This window comes from Typopeltis vanoorti, chromosome 2, assembly GCF_054136105.1.
Source record: "Typopeltis vanoorti isolate ZY-2024b chromosome 2, IOZ_Tvanoo_1.0, whole genome shotgun sequence".
In the NCBI taxonomy this organism is placed as follows: domain Eukaryota; kingdom Metazoa; phylum Arthropoda; class Arachnida; order Uropygi; family Thelyphonidae; genus Typopeltis; species Typopeltis vanoorti.
The window spans coordinates 124,738,003-124,753,542 of record NC_143550.1 but is presented as its reverse complement, the minus strand read 5'-3'; the positions used below and the strand labels follow the sequence as shown (position 1 = coordinate 124,753,542).

The window sequence follows — 15,540 nt, the reverse complement described above, 5'->3', positions numbered from 1 at the left end:
CAGGGTGCACCACGAGAAAGTGAGGATTGGACATTAGGTCAGAAGCCCTGGTCAGTTCTCCGCATTCCTTTAAAGGCTATGTGGAGGTCTCCTCTCAGTTATACAGCTTTGACCCTTAAGCACCCCCTGTAGGGAAAAAGAAGAAGTTGACAGAGAAAAACAACAGCTTGTTAATGGGAACTGGTTAGGACACATCTGACACAAGAATGTACAACTATATATCAGGTGAATAAATAAAGTAAGAGTGAAACAGATGAACAATGAATTAAGCAAAGGATCTGGGAAACAAAGTTATTATGGAGATAATAGTAACTGGATATATGAAAAGTATAAAAGTGACCATAATGGAAATAACATGAAAGGAGACTGACCAGTCAGGCCAAAGGAAATTATTCTATATGGCAAGCAAGAGGAAGAATAATTATGGAATGGTGATACTGGTAGAAGGTGATGATAGCAAAGTGACTACAGCAGAGGATGTGGTGAGTACAATACCCAAGTATATGCCTCATCAGTATGAATGATGCAGTACAACACCTAGAAGGGAGGAAAAACCAGAGGATGAAGTACTGAGTAACTCAAATTAAGGTTGTGAGAATGGATGACATATCACCACATATTTTATGGAGTATGCAAACATTTGTATCCTTGTCTGGTTATTTAATGATGGTCATGCAACAGGGAGTCTGCAAAGAATGAAAGAGAAGGTAAACCAGTTCTGCTGCAGAAAAGTGGCACTAGGAGAGATATTTCTAATTATAGAGTGTATGGATATCTGCAACTGTGGTTAAGCTACTGGAGAGATTTGTTAGGAATTGAACACAGGACTGAGTTGATATACAGAGAATTCTCTACAACAGTCACCATGATCTGTAAATGGTACATAATGCTTTAGCAATTTACTTGCATTTTATAAGATAGCAAATGTGTTAGATAATTATTATTATTATTTACATGGGTACTCCATGGAGTCAAAAGACTCACTGCAGGAGACCCATTCTATCCATTAACACAATACCTATCATACATCTCCTTAAATCTATTCACTGTTGGGGCACTTCTGGCAATCCATTCCATTCCTCATTCACCACTCTCTAAGTAAAAAACCTAATCTGCACATTACTAACCACACTCTTAGACAACTTCCACATGTGACCCTTTGTTTTTCCCATACTCCCCATATATTGATAATTTTCTTTTGCTATTTCAGTCTTGGAGACACCTTTATGTAATGGAACTATCTTACCCTCTTTCCACTCCCTTGGAACCTTGCCAGAGCTGAGATTTAAGATTAAACAACATCAGAGGCACTGCCAATTCACTTGCACATTCTCATAGAACACAAGATGACATACTTTATATACTGAGTACCTCCAGTTCATCTACCTCAGTGCTAACATCATATCTGTCACCTCAAAAGCTGAAAAGTCACCACCTGGATGATATACCATTGCAAAGTGATCACTTAGTAACTGAGTGATCAAATTGTGAAGTTATCATTCCATAATCATCCTGTCTCTTACTCGCTACGCAGCAAAAAAAGTCTTTTTGATTTACTTTGGCCTGCTTAGCTAATTTTCTCTCAAAATCTCATTTGGCCTTCCTTACTATACTAGTTACCCTTCTTGCGTTTTGCTTTATATTGCTCATGGGTATGCTGATCATCTTGTTTATATTCCTTGCACAATGCTTTCTCTTTTTTTGGAAATGGAAAGGGGAAACTCATATATAATTTTTCATAGCTTACAGCATGACAAGTTGGTGCATAAGCTGAGAAATATGGGAAATGGATAACAGATTTGTCAGATAGACAGGATATTAGCTTCTGAATAATACCAGAAAGTGTGGGAGTGGTGAAGAGAAGCATCCCAGTAAACAAAATTAAACAGTGGCATACTGTCTTATTCTTGGGCCCCTCTACTACTTAATATTTGCTAATGATATATCATATGAATTGACAGGGCATATTAAGATGCATGCTGATAATGCAAAGTTGGAAAAGTTTTAAGGAATAATGCTAATATAAACTCTGTTCAAAAAGATTTAAATACTTTCAGCTTCCATAAATGAGTGGGGATAGAGTTTTATTGTTAAGAAGTACAAAGGTAATGCATTTTAGAGTGCAGCTGTACACCTTTGCAACTGTATTGGAAGTTCAAAGGACACACACACACTGCAAGTGATCCAGTGCATTGCTGCTATGATTAGGAGCACATTCACAGTACAGATAAAGAAATAGTTCTACAAAACAGAGAAAAGCAGATCAGACATGAGTTATTATGCACAAATTTTGTCAATTTATTCCGTGGAGAAAATACAAAGATAAGGATGAGGCAATATTAGGGCTCTATAATATGATAGTTACAGAGTGGTTTAAGAAACATAAATGGTAAGGCATTTAAGTGACATATAAAGATTTTGGTTGGTATAGGGATTATAACAGTGATGATATGAGGAGGAGGACAAGACACTATCCCTGGAAGTTGTGTAAAAGTATGATGATGAAGGGAGTTAGAAGCAGATTTTTTACATGTGAATGAGTGAGTGAGTGAATCCATTACTAGAATATGTTATGAATGCTAGGAGTATGAACAAGTTTTGAGGAGCAATATGATAGATATACTGTTGGCTGACAGAGATCTTCAACTTTCCATAATGATGATGATAATGAAGGAATGAAGATGCCTTCATATGATGATGAAGGAATGAAGACTTATGATGCTATGATGACAATCAAAATAACAATAATTATTATTACGGGCAACTCCAAGGAGTACTTAGACTCATCGAGGAAGACCCTAAACATCACGTCCAGAACAATTATTCAGCATCCACACAGTATCTATCATACTTTGCCTTGAACTCATTTGCAGTCATGGCACCCACAACAGACATAGGCAGCTTATTCCACTCATTCACCACTCCAAGCAAAAAACCTTGCTAACCACACTCTTGCTCAGTTTCCATGGATGGTCCCTATTTCTCCCACCACTAGACCTGTTCTGAAAAATTTCCTTTGAATTAATCTTGTAAAAACCCTTCAGTAATTTGAATGTCTCAATCATATCGCCCCTCTTCCCCTATCAGCCAATTTCTGCAACCCACAGATCTTCAACCTGTTCTCATAAGGTTCATTCCGTAGACCAGCTATGACCAGCTATCATCTTGGTCACTCACCTCTGGATCCTCTCTACCACCTCCCCATCAAGAAGAAACCCTGGCGCCCAGATCTGGGCACAGTAGTCAAGATGGGGTCTCATCAAGGCGCAATAACTTGCTTGTCTCTGCTCTTCATTCAGTAACCAAGTGGTCTGATGAGCTGATTTAGCCACTTTTGCAATGTGCCCCCAAAACTTCAACTCCCTGTCCACCAACATTCCCAAATCCCTGGCCTCGTCAATCTCCTGGAGTACCACCAATTGCAGTTCCACCAATGTGGTATACTGCTGCTATTCTTTTCACCCCAAAATACATAACCTTACACTTTGCCACATTAAACTGGCATCCATTCTCCTTAGCCCAGTCTTCCAATCTATCCAAATCATCCTGCAAAATTTTTACATCATGTGGATTCACTATTGCTCTAACCAACTTTGCATCATCAGCAAACAAATGAACAGTTCCTCTCAGATCCTTTCCTATATCATTAATGAACAAATTAAACAGTAGTGATCCAAGAACAGACCCCTGCAGCACACCACTAGTCACAGGCCTTCTTTTGGACTCTACTCCTGAATAAACCACTCTCTGATATCTCTCCATCAAACACCCTCCTATCCATCTCAACAACCCTATATCCATCCCCATCTTCTGCAGTTTACTGATTAGAATTCCATGTGGTATCCTGTCAAAAGGCCTTAGAAAGGTCTAGCAGTATCACTGTAAACCCATTACCCTTATTCAGTTCAGCTGTCACTGTGTTATAAAACGTGAGCAAGTTACTGAGGTATGATCTACCCTTCACAAAACCATGCTGCCCCCCATACAGTATCCCATTATCATCTATCCATTCCTGTATTTTCCTCTTGACTACTTTCTCCAAAACCTTCATGACTCCTGATATGCTGATTGGTCGGTAATTTGCAACAGCAGTCTTGGAGCCTCCTTTATGCAATGGAACTATTTTCCCCTCCTTCCTCTGCCTCAGGACTAACCCAGACCTAAGACTCAAATTAAACAAAATGATCAAGGGCACTGACAATTCTTTTGCTGCTTCATGTAAGACCCGAGCTGGTATACCATCCAATCCCACAGATGTATTTACATCAAGGTTTTGTAATATATTATTCGCCTCCATTTCATTCACCTCAATTCAGATTATCCAGATGGCGATATTCCTGCAATATCACCATCTGGATGATATACGCTTGAAAAGTGCTCACTCAGTAATTCCATTATTTCACTGATTCAGTTACCTCCCAACCATCGGCATTCCTTAAAATCATTCTGTCGTATACTTTTTTTCTTTTACTTGCAGCATATCGAAAAAACTGTTTGGGATTCTCTTTAGCTTGCATTGCTAATTTCCTTTCATAATCTGCTTTTGCTTTAGTTACCCTAGTAACCACACTAGTTACTCTTGTGGCCTGAGCTTTATACTTTTCGTGTGCCTGCAGTTCACCTTTCTCCTTAAATTCCATCCATAGTTGTTTCTTTCTTTGCAGCTCAAGCTTAATGGTGTTATTCATCCATTTAATCCCCACTTAATTTACTATGCTGACTCTAGGTAAGCAGTCAGCCATTACCTCCTGCAAACGCTCCTTAACTACTTCTCATGCAATATTAACATTCAGCTCTTGCAGTTTCACATGACATGGCACTTAGCCGAGCAATCTCCTAAGCTTATCATACTTACCAGCCAGGTAATTCCACATGTACCCTGTCTTAATTGAAAATTCCACACATTTAGCCACCTCCCGGGTCAAGATCTTATGATCACTCTCTCACCAGTTGGTGGCAATGTGGTCATATTCATTACAGTGAAATTCTCAGATGCAATTACTAGGTCAAGTGCTCTCAAACCCCTAGTATATTCTATTACATGCTGTCTCAGGTAGTTATCCCTTAGTAACTGCATAAAATCCATTTCGTTCTTCCCATTGTGTACTGTCCTCCTTCCAATCAATGTTACCATAGTTGAAATCCCCCATAATAATTACCCGTCTTCCACTCATTGAATCTATTTGCCTATGCATATATCTCCATCGTTTATTCCATCACCTGGTCTATAGCAGCACCCAACTGTATATTTTGTTCTGCTGGCCTCAATCTCACACCAAATAGCCTCATATGTGCTCTTTTCACTATCCTGCAGTTCAACTTCTATTCTCCTTGGCTGCAGTTCATCAGCTATCATCAATAACACTCCTCCCCCATTCTTTTCTCTGTGTCCCTCCTGAACACACTATACCCTACACATTCTATTCCACTAGCTATATCATCTTCTGTCAGCCATGTCTCACTAATGCCAATGACCTGTGGCCAGGAAGAACCTACCAAGGGCAAAAATTCCTCATTCTTGTTCCTAATACTCCTGCCATTAGTCTTCTACTAACTATCCCATTCTGGTTTGTTGTCCTACGTACTAGCTCAGGCATATTATACAAATTCTTACACTCACCTGCCTCACCGATGTCTGCATATCCATCCCCCCCCCCCCTAATAGCTCTAGTTTCCCTGATTCTGCACATCCACTTTCACTTCATTCAGCAACACTTTTTCCAGTCTCCGCACACCAAATCCATTCAGATCCAAACCATCCTTCTTGTATAAGTCTTTTCCCCATCAAACTCACTCCACACATCCACAAACTCCACACCACTCCTCCTGCATAACCTGCGCATAGAGTCATTTGCAATTATGGCCCTCCTTCTCAACTCTACTCTGTCATACCACAGCAACAGACTCACTATCTCTTAACTCTCTCACTCTTTTCTTTTGCTACCTCTAGTAATTCTTTCAAGTCCTCTCTCATAGCAAATTTTTCACCTTTTAAATCATTTGTTCCTGCCACTACTATCATTTCTTTCACCCTATGCTCTAATAGCCTCACTTACATCATTAATTTTCGCACCTGGAAAGCACGATTTTGTCAAACTCTCATCTATTATACCTTTTACTACTGAATCACCATACAACACTCGCCCCTTAATTTTTCTTTCACTCCCGATCATGCTCTCATTTTTCTTATCACGCATTTGCTTCTTTCTGTTAGCTGATGCAGTCTGTAGACAATTTTGTAATCGCTCCAGCTGCTGCTTTGCCCTGTGTATCACTCTGTGCAATCTCCCTCATTGCAACTAACTCTTCATTATTTTTATCAGTCAAACCATTCTCTCGCTTTATACTTTTACTTTCACTCTCTCTTCTACTCTCACTTTTGACACCACTCTCGATGCTATCTGGTGTTACATCACAAGTTTTTATCGCATTATGACTTTCATCTACTACATCAATCTCGCGAACTGAGCCACACTTCAAATCTTTGCTTTAATGATGATGATAAAACTCAAATTAGAAATTATTATCATTCTTATGTCATTTTATTATAAATGTCACCACATCAAAAACTATTGTAGGATAGAATCACTCTGTTTTTCGACATATAATAAGATATAAATATCTTAGACAAAAAAAAATAGAAAGCTAAATAATTATCAAATATCAATGTTACTCACCTATATTAGAAACTTTTTTTTCATTATGAGTTCCTGCATTTCCCGGTGCAACAAAAATGTGTTCAATATGAGGAGAGTGTGCCAACTTCCATGCAAGAGCATGTTCCCGACCGCCACTTCCAATAAGTAAAACTTTATTAATCATTACTGCAACACAAGAACATCTTCAATAAGATTTCAAACAGAATAATTACATTAAGCAAACTAAGAATGATAAATGTCTAGATAAAAGAAGCAAAATATTCACACAATATATCACAGAAACAGCATATATGCCTCACAGTTCAGTGTGTGTGTCAATAACTGCTATCCTGTGTGTGTGTGGGGGGGGGGGGGGGAGGGTAAATGGATGGCATATATTATTCTTATCAGTTGGCTGCCAACAATTTATGGGTATCAATCCCACCACAGCTTTAATTTGCAAATGTTATTACACAACAGATGATTTTTATTTTTATCATCCAGCATGAAAACACACCTTACTTATATTCAGGATCCAAGGTAACATGTTCAGTAAGTGCACAGCTTACCTAAGCTGTGCACTTACTTGTTTTACAACAATGGTTCCTAAGCCTCACCAACCTTCCTTTTCCATCACTTTCTTATATAACGATGCCTCTGGAGTATCATAACTAGAGAACAACACATATGCCACAGTAAAATAAATTTAAAATTTTATTATGTAAATATTTTGTCTTATGATACATAAAACATTATCAGTACAATTACTGATGATGTTTTATGTATCATCAATAGGATGATACATAATAGGAATTGAATTAAAAAACAGTAGAGGGCATGCTTAAATTGAAATCCCTCTAGGTATGCAGTCATGGATTAAAACTATTGCCTGATAGTTTAAATCATCTGCTTTTTTCATACCTCTGTTTTGAGTATCTGTAATTCCTATACTATTATTAACAGCATTCTACCTTTATTCTAATCAATTAATGGAAGGACAAAATCTTCCACCATCATATCTGTTATCAGCTGAATATATCAAAGGATTATTAGCATATGCAAAACTTTATTAATTCAGGATGATATGCAGTATCCATGTTAAGGTGTAAGTGCTGAGAGGAACTCATGTCGGAGGCTTAATGGAGTGAAACAGCACTGATAAATTATTAAAAATACTATTTAATTCTTTCAATATTTCATCTAAGTCACAGAGACATCTTCAGAGATTACAATATAAGACTTGTAACACACACACACACACACACACACACACACACACACACACACACACACACACACACACACACACACACACACACACAAAACTAAGTGAAACATATGGACAAAAGGCTACCTTTTGGCTGCCTGAGATGTAACCTGGGATCTCGAAGTATTAGTGTTTCCCATATTTTGGGAAGTTTTATGCAACCATATGTATTCAAGTTAGAATGATTTTTGAGAGCAGCTGCAGATTCTAAAAACAGTCTTTCTTCTAAAACTGCTGCAGAGCACAGTAGTCTTTTCCAACCGAATGTATGAGCTGTATTCAAAGCATGGGCTGCAAGGTCCAATTAACCAGTCATGACTGCAGATAAGTAGGTGGATAGGGATATGATTGCAGGCAGTACAGCATAGTAAAAGTTAGCTCCTACCTTAGTAATTTACTCCCATTTTATAATAAAGCGACAGCAGAACTGGATAAATGTGTGAATAAGTTGAAGAAACTTCACTGAACTTTGCAAAGATGTTTGACGGAATACATGGAAAACTATTACAAAAGTTGGAGCAAACTAGAATGGATATAAAGCCTATAGCATGGATGGGGGTGGTGACAGACAGACACCATAGAGTAGTATGTGATGGAGTGGAACCTAGGATAATGATGGTGACTTAGTGGAGTGGATAAGTGTAGACGGTTTCAAGTGGAGCTTGAAAGCTGTGCAGAAGTTGTATTTCTTTAACATTCTGTCTATTTTCTGACATAGGAGATGGTGATAGCATTACTAAAATCCTTCTAAAGAGATAGTTGTGAATTAGATGAAGGACTGATTATTTGTTGATACTATAGGAACTGCAGTCATCAGATAGGAAGGTGTGCTGTATATGACTGAGTTCTGCTGCAAGACAGACCTTATTGGAACAACAGTTATAGGCTCTGTTAGTTAATGTTTTAACCATACTGGAAAGTTTGTTTGTGAATGTATCTGCCTGTCTGAGCAGGTTTCCTGTATTAGGTAGGCATGTTACCAAGATGTCTAGGAAGGCTAGACTATTATTAGTTCCATTTTCCATTGTCAATTGTATTCTAGGGTGAAGACCATTGAGATGGCAGAGGAATGCGTCTAATGTGTCTGAGCCATGAGGTCAAATGACATATCTTAATTTTAGCCAGATAGAAGGTTTGAGAGTCAAAATCTAGATTTTGAAAAACAAGCTCTTGACTCAGCCACTGACACAGGCATATACATTCACACTTTCCCATCATCTCTCTTCTCAACAATATGGTATCATTAAAACACTAACCAATAGAGCCTATAACATTTGTTCTAATGAGGCTTCTCTTGTTGAAAAAATCAGTCATATACCACACCTCTTATCTAATAATCAACCCTTCCTGCAATTCATAACCTTCTCTTCAGAAGGATTTCAGTAATGCTATTACCATCTCCTATGTCAGAAAAAGCCATTGAAAGAAATATAACCTCTCCAGTAAGGACCAACTTCCTTCCCTCTCAGTTCCTGGGGTATACAGTTTTCTCCTGTTCCTGTACGTTGGCCTAATATGGACATACCCAAAAATTAGCCACCATACACACAGAAGAACATAAAAAATACATCTGCAGTCATGATTATAGTCATGATTATAGCCCTTGAAAAACCATGCTTTGGATATGGCACATACCATCAATTGGATAAAGACCACCATACCCCAACACAGCAAATTAGATGAGAAACTGCATAAATATAGTTGTGTTATTTTTATTCTTCTTTATTTTTGTTCCCTCTATAGTATATTAACTTTTTAGTCTACCGGCTGTGCCTTTGTTAATAATTATACTATATACTTATGAGATGAAATATTATATAAATTTCTTTTACTAACAATTATTTTTATTTTTGACTCCGAGTGTCCCTATATGTTATTATATTTGCACAAAGAGTTCACTCCAATTGGTGCAATGACTTTAACTCACTCTTTCAGAATCCAACTAATCATTGACTCAATACCAAGTACAAAATAAACACATTTAATAAAACTAAAGCAATATATATACACTTCTAGTAATAATACATAACTATAACTACAGATTATATGGATCCAAGGCCTTATTTAAAAATATAAACTTACTCTTAATACTAAACACTTTTTCTTTCACAATCACAAAAAAAAATGTTCATAGTCTTTTTCTCTTTCTGTTAAGGCTCTTTTCCAGAAGTTACAAGGTTCTGTACTTCATTATCAGGATCCTTTTCATCAATCAATATAACACACATAAAGTCTTCTTGACTATATCCTGTTTTCCTTTTAGTAGTAATATTCATCAGATCAGGCACCTTTAATACTTAAAATCTTCTTAATCAATATATTTTCTAAACTTTCGTTTTCAGGCATTCTTAATACTTATAAAACTTCCTTATCAATATTTTCTCTAAGAAAAAACATTCACTTTAGAATGTAAGCAACAAGTTCTCCTTTCATTCACAATACTAAATTGACAGTCTTAACTTATTTCACCATAAAAACTTACAGTTTCAAGATTTCCTTTTATTCATTACTTATTTCTCCTTGAAACCTAATATTTCCAGTGCAGACACTGCATGTATGAAAACAAAAACTAACAAGCATAATTAATACGTAAAAATATTCAGAATTTTTAATATGATTATTTTTACAGTTGCATAAAGCTATTAATCCACCTAGATAGGGCTCTAGTCTTTTTTCACTTAGCTTTGATAAGACCCCAACTTGACTATTGTGTGCAGATCTGGGCACCAGGATTTTTTGATGATGAGGAAGAGGTGGAGAGGATCCAGAGGCAAGTGACCAAGATAGTAACAGGTCTATGGAATGAACCTTAGGAGAACAGGTTGAAGATTTGTGGGTTATTACAGAAACTGGTTGACAGGTAGAAAAGAGGTGATATTGAGATATACAACTTACTGAGGTAATTCAGAGGAAATTTTTCAGAACAGGTCTGATGGTGGAAGAACTAAGGGCCATCCATGGTAAGTAAGAGTGTAGTTAGCAAGGGTGTTATAACCAGATTTTTTGCTTGGAGAGCAGTGAATGAGTGGAATAGGTTGCCAGAGTCTGTTGTGAGTAACACGATTATGAATGAGTTTAAAGCAAAGTATGATAGATACTGCGTTGCATTAGATAGTTCTTGACATGATGTTTAAGGCCTCCCTCGATGAGTAAGGACTCCTTGAAGTAGCACATAATAATAATAATAAAACTTCCCAAAATATGGAAACACTAATACTTTGAGATCCTAGTTTACATCCTAGGCTATCAACAAGTGCTCACAGAGGTAGACCCACCCAGATGGGACTAGTTTTTTTTCGATATGTTCCACTTAGCTTTGTGTGAATGTGTTACAAGTCTCATATTGTATATCCTGAAAATCTCTCTGAGACTGAGGCAAAATACTGGAAGAATGAAATAGTATTTTTAATCCTATCTCAGTGTAATTTCACTCCATTAAGCCTTCAAAATAAAAATGATGTCATAAACACATTCCTTCTTTCTGGTACTAAGAACACTAGTAAATAAACATGCCAATTTGAAGACCAGTAAGCAGCAATACTTTGGATATTATTGTCTCGTGCTGTCTTGCTAGTCCATGACTTCAACAACAATCTCTTTCACTATAATCCCTTCTCTTCTTTTCCAAGACATAAATAATCAAAATACTACCACCTCCTTCAACACAACTTGTAACTACATCTCTCCCTATGCCATGCCTTTTATTCTCATCTGACCCTTTATTTCCTTGTTCCTTTCATTTCCCTCGCTCTGTCTTTCACTGTCCTTCCATTACCCAACTTGCAATGCTCCTTGCAAGGAGCATTGCAAGTTGGGTAATACTTGTCCATATGGATACTTACTTTTATTTATTCTCTTTGTATTTGCTCTTCTACCCAACAGCAGCTGTTCCAAATGCAAAATACCAAATCCATTCAATGCATTCTCTCTCTCTCTTTTGTCACTTAAGTTAACTGATCTCATATATAAATGGCAGGATTTTTCTTCCTTCTTTCACTCTTTCTCGGGGTCCAACTTTCACATCCATACAGTACCACAGGGAATACCATTGCTTTCACGATTCTGATTTTTGTTGCAAGGCTAATATCTTTATTATTATATGACACCTCCAGGGAGTCCAAAGACTCATCGAGGGAGGGTACCTACTCTACAACTCTGTCTCCACCACTCAATTCACCAACTACAACAAACCGCAATTATCTTCATCATCTTTAAAGATCTTGCTTAAATTTGTCATTGCTTTCTTTCCTAGTAATAATCTTCTAACTTCTTTAGTACAATAACCATCTTGATGAATTCGGGATCCTAGGTCGAATTTCGATTCGAGATCACAAAATTGTTAACTGCTTCCATTTTCTCCCCATCTACTTCAAAATCATTAAGTTCACATGTTATAACTTTTGTCTTTTTGAGGTTAAGTTTAAGACCATATTTAGCACTTTCTTCTTTAACTTTCATAATAAGTTCCTCCAAATCTTAATATTTCTTCCACCAATTTTAATTTCAACTGAAGACTCCTCCAGCCCTGCCATTCTTAAAATGTATTCGCTGTGTACAAGTTAAATTCAGGTATGGAGATAAAATACATCCTTGTCACACCCCTTTACCTACTGTGAAATACTCAGTTTCTCCAAAATCTGTTCAGACAATAGCTTCTTGTTCATAATTAAGATTCCTCAAAGGATAATGAAATGCTCTGGTACTCCCATTGTTCATAACACATTCCACAGTTTCATATGATCTACAGAATCAAAAGTCTTGCTATAGTCAAGGAAACAAAGGTAGACATTCTTTTGATATTCCTGTGCTCTTTCTATTATCCATCTCACATTGCGAATTGATCTCTTGTTCCTCTGCCTTTTCGAAATCCTGCCTGTTCATCTGGCATTTCACTCTTCATAAATGGTTCCAGTCTTTTCTGAATAATCTTAAGACTTTACTTGCATGAGAAATCAGTGCTATAGTTCTGTAACTTTCGCACTCTCTTGCATTGCCTTTCTTCAATGCATACATATACATATATATAATAATAAGTAGAAAGTATTTTACCTTGGGTATAATAAATGTTAAAGATGCCAAGCTATTTTAAACTTGGTTTTACTCCATTTCCCAAATAAGCAAATAGACAAATAAGTCAAGTTTGTACCTGCACATATCGCACGTCTAGCTGACCCTTAAAGTAGTGCAAGGCAACTCATGGTAAAAGGTAGAATAATTTACATCTCATCCTGAGATTTTTATTTAATAAGGTTAAACACCTTATGGTAACTTGTTCTGGTAAAATACTTATAAGCTCTGTATTACTAAAAGTCGGTATTTCTAGCCTGACTGAAACTGATGAGACCCCAATAAAGGTCGAAACCGGTCTGGGTAGTGGCCCCTTGCCTTTAATACATAGCATCATACATCTCCTCAAGGAGATGGGCTGTGCATTAAGGGCAGATATTAAGAATAGTGATCAGAGCTTATTCTACCTTTACCATGAGTTGCCTTGACTTGCACTACTTTGAGGGTCAGCTAGACTTGCAATACATGCAAGCACAAACTTGACTTATTTGTCTGTTTGCTTACTTGGGAAATGGAGTAAAACCAAATTTAAAATAGCTTGGCATCTTTAACATATAATAATATGTTAAATATGTTATTTTCATTATTATTACGACACCTCCAGGGAGTCCAAAGACTCATCGAGGGAGGGTACCCGCTCTACAACTTTCTGTATCCACCTCAATCCACCAACTACACCATCGCCATCTAACGCCCACCACTACCACTAGTATTTTCATAGACAATCACAAACATCCACGCCCACAGCAGGATTCGAACCTGCAGCCTTTTGGATGGAGAGTGGATACGCTAACCACTCGGCCAACCAGGCCATTGCTTTAAGTCATCTAGAAGGAATAATAATACATTTACCAACCTCAGATGTTATAAACATTAGGCCAGATTGTACACAATAATAATAAATACAGGTATCCCTCGATTAACGCAGTTAATTAATCCCTCGATGTTACCAAGTATATCAAAATTGCGGTAATCAAATCTAATAATCAATGGTAAAATTTACAATTCATCCATGATCGATTACTGTATTAATAATTCGTTTTATATGGTACTCTTTTAGGAAAGATAAAAAATGAATGCAAAGGAAATGTTTAATAAATACTTACCTACATTATTTACGGCAATTTTTTTATCAAAAGAAGTTATCAAGAGTCGTTTGAACAGTTTTAGTTTTTTCTTATCGGCATAGATTCTATGATAACAAGTAAAATGACTCTCTAGACGTCGGCAAACAAACAATAAAACATAAAGAAAAAACACTGCAAATATAATACATGATGGTACAAATTAAGTGGATATTGAATCAAACATTTTTCATAGCCGAATACATAGAAATTAAAAGTTTCAGTGGATGTAAGCATAAGCAACCTTATGGGCAACTCGTAGTAAAGGTGGAGTAAGCTTCACATCACTTTCCTTAGTATTTTCCATAACGTAAACCACATCTCCTAGAGGACATGATAAATAAGCCTTTGGCTTTCTATTTGAGTAATACATGATGGTTTATTTATTTTCAGTTACAATCTAAAAATTACTGAACAAAGAATAAAAAAAATAAATAAATAAAAAATAAACCATACTATACTGATATCGGAGGTCGCGGTACCTCTCAGATACAATTTACTGTCAAATATCACAAACCTTTACATAACATGTGTTAAACCAAACTGACAGCAAAAAAAAGTGCGGAATATCACTCTAACATATGAATGCACAGCTACTCGTGACCTCCAAGCTATACACTGAATTGTGTAAGAATATTTATATTAAACATTTTGCATGTATCTGTTAGACCAGCTGCGAGCTCCGCATGATTAAAGGCGCATTAATCAAAACTTTTGCTGTGTATATCAAGGGATTGCCGCAATTAATTTCACAGCGTTAATCAAATCCGTTAAGCAAGGGATACCTGTACACACTAATATATGCCATGTAGGAGGAATAATGTGCAGTTTGTAGATGTATGGAATGAAACTGATGGATGAAAAGATTGCATATAAATGATGGTCCACATTCAAATGGATCCAGAGTTGATGTGAAGAATCAGGAAACCTAAGGCTGTTGGGGGAGAGGGGGGGGTACAGGTAATAATATGCACAGGCAACTTTGAGGCAAATGAGTGTAAGAATTGAAATGATCAAAGATTATTGAATATGGTTTCTTAAATAGGAATGGGAAATGGGACAGGCAACAAAGGATGTAGGTGTACCAACAGCAACAAAGAGATATTGCAATTTGATGTACTAATACCAGAAGTATCAAGCATAAGATAAGGGTAATTTCTGGTACTCATTAATTTTTAGACTTAGCTAAAAATGATAGATATTAGTAAGACTTATTTGATAAAGGAGGTTAAAGTTACAGGGATAGAATGTAAGAGATATTTCTATTTTCAGGAAGGATAGCAAGAACACAATGGGGAAGGAGTGATAGGTATTGATGATGAAAGCTCACATTGAGTGTTTAATGGAAAAAACAGCACTGGAGAATGAATTAAACAACTTAACGCTTCCATTATTTTGTCTCAGTCACAGGGAGTGCAATATAAATATATGGGTACCTCCATGG

At 36.8% G+C, this 15,540-nt stretch overlaps 1 protein-coding gene across 2 annotated transcripts in view; it reads right to left on the bottom strand.

Annotated features, from left to right (window-relative positions):
* Positions 1–15,540, bottom strand: part of Gart (trifunctional purine biosynthetic protein adenosine-3 Gart) — a 270,858-nt gene that overhangs the window by 239,610 nt on the left and 15,708 nt on the right. Inside the window, exons 1-2 of one of the 2 annotated variants that reach the window (XM_090408026.1) lie at positions 14,079–14,094; positions 6,678–6,824 (exon numbers count right to left, since the gene is read on the bottom strand). In XM_090408026.1, the coding sequence (XP_090264152.1) occupies positions 6,678–6,822 (145 nt within the window). In that variant the 5' untranslated portion in view covers positions 6,823–6,824; positions 14,079–14,094. Of the gene's footprint in view, positions 1–6,677; positions 6,825–14,078; positions 14,095–15,540 lie in introns of those variants that run through there. The other variant, XM_090408017.1, reaches the window with a different exon arrangement.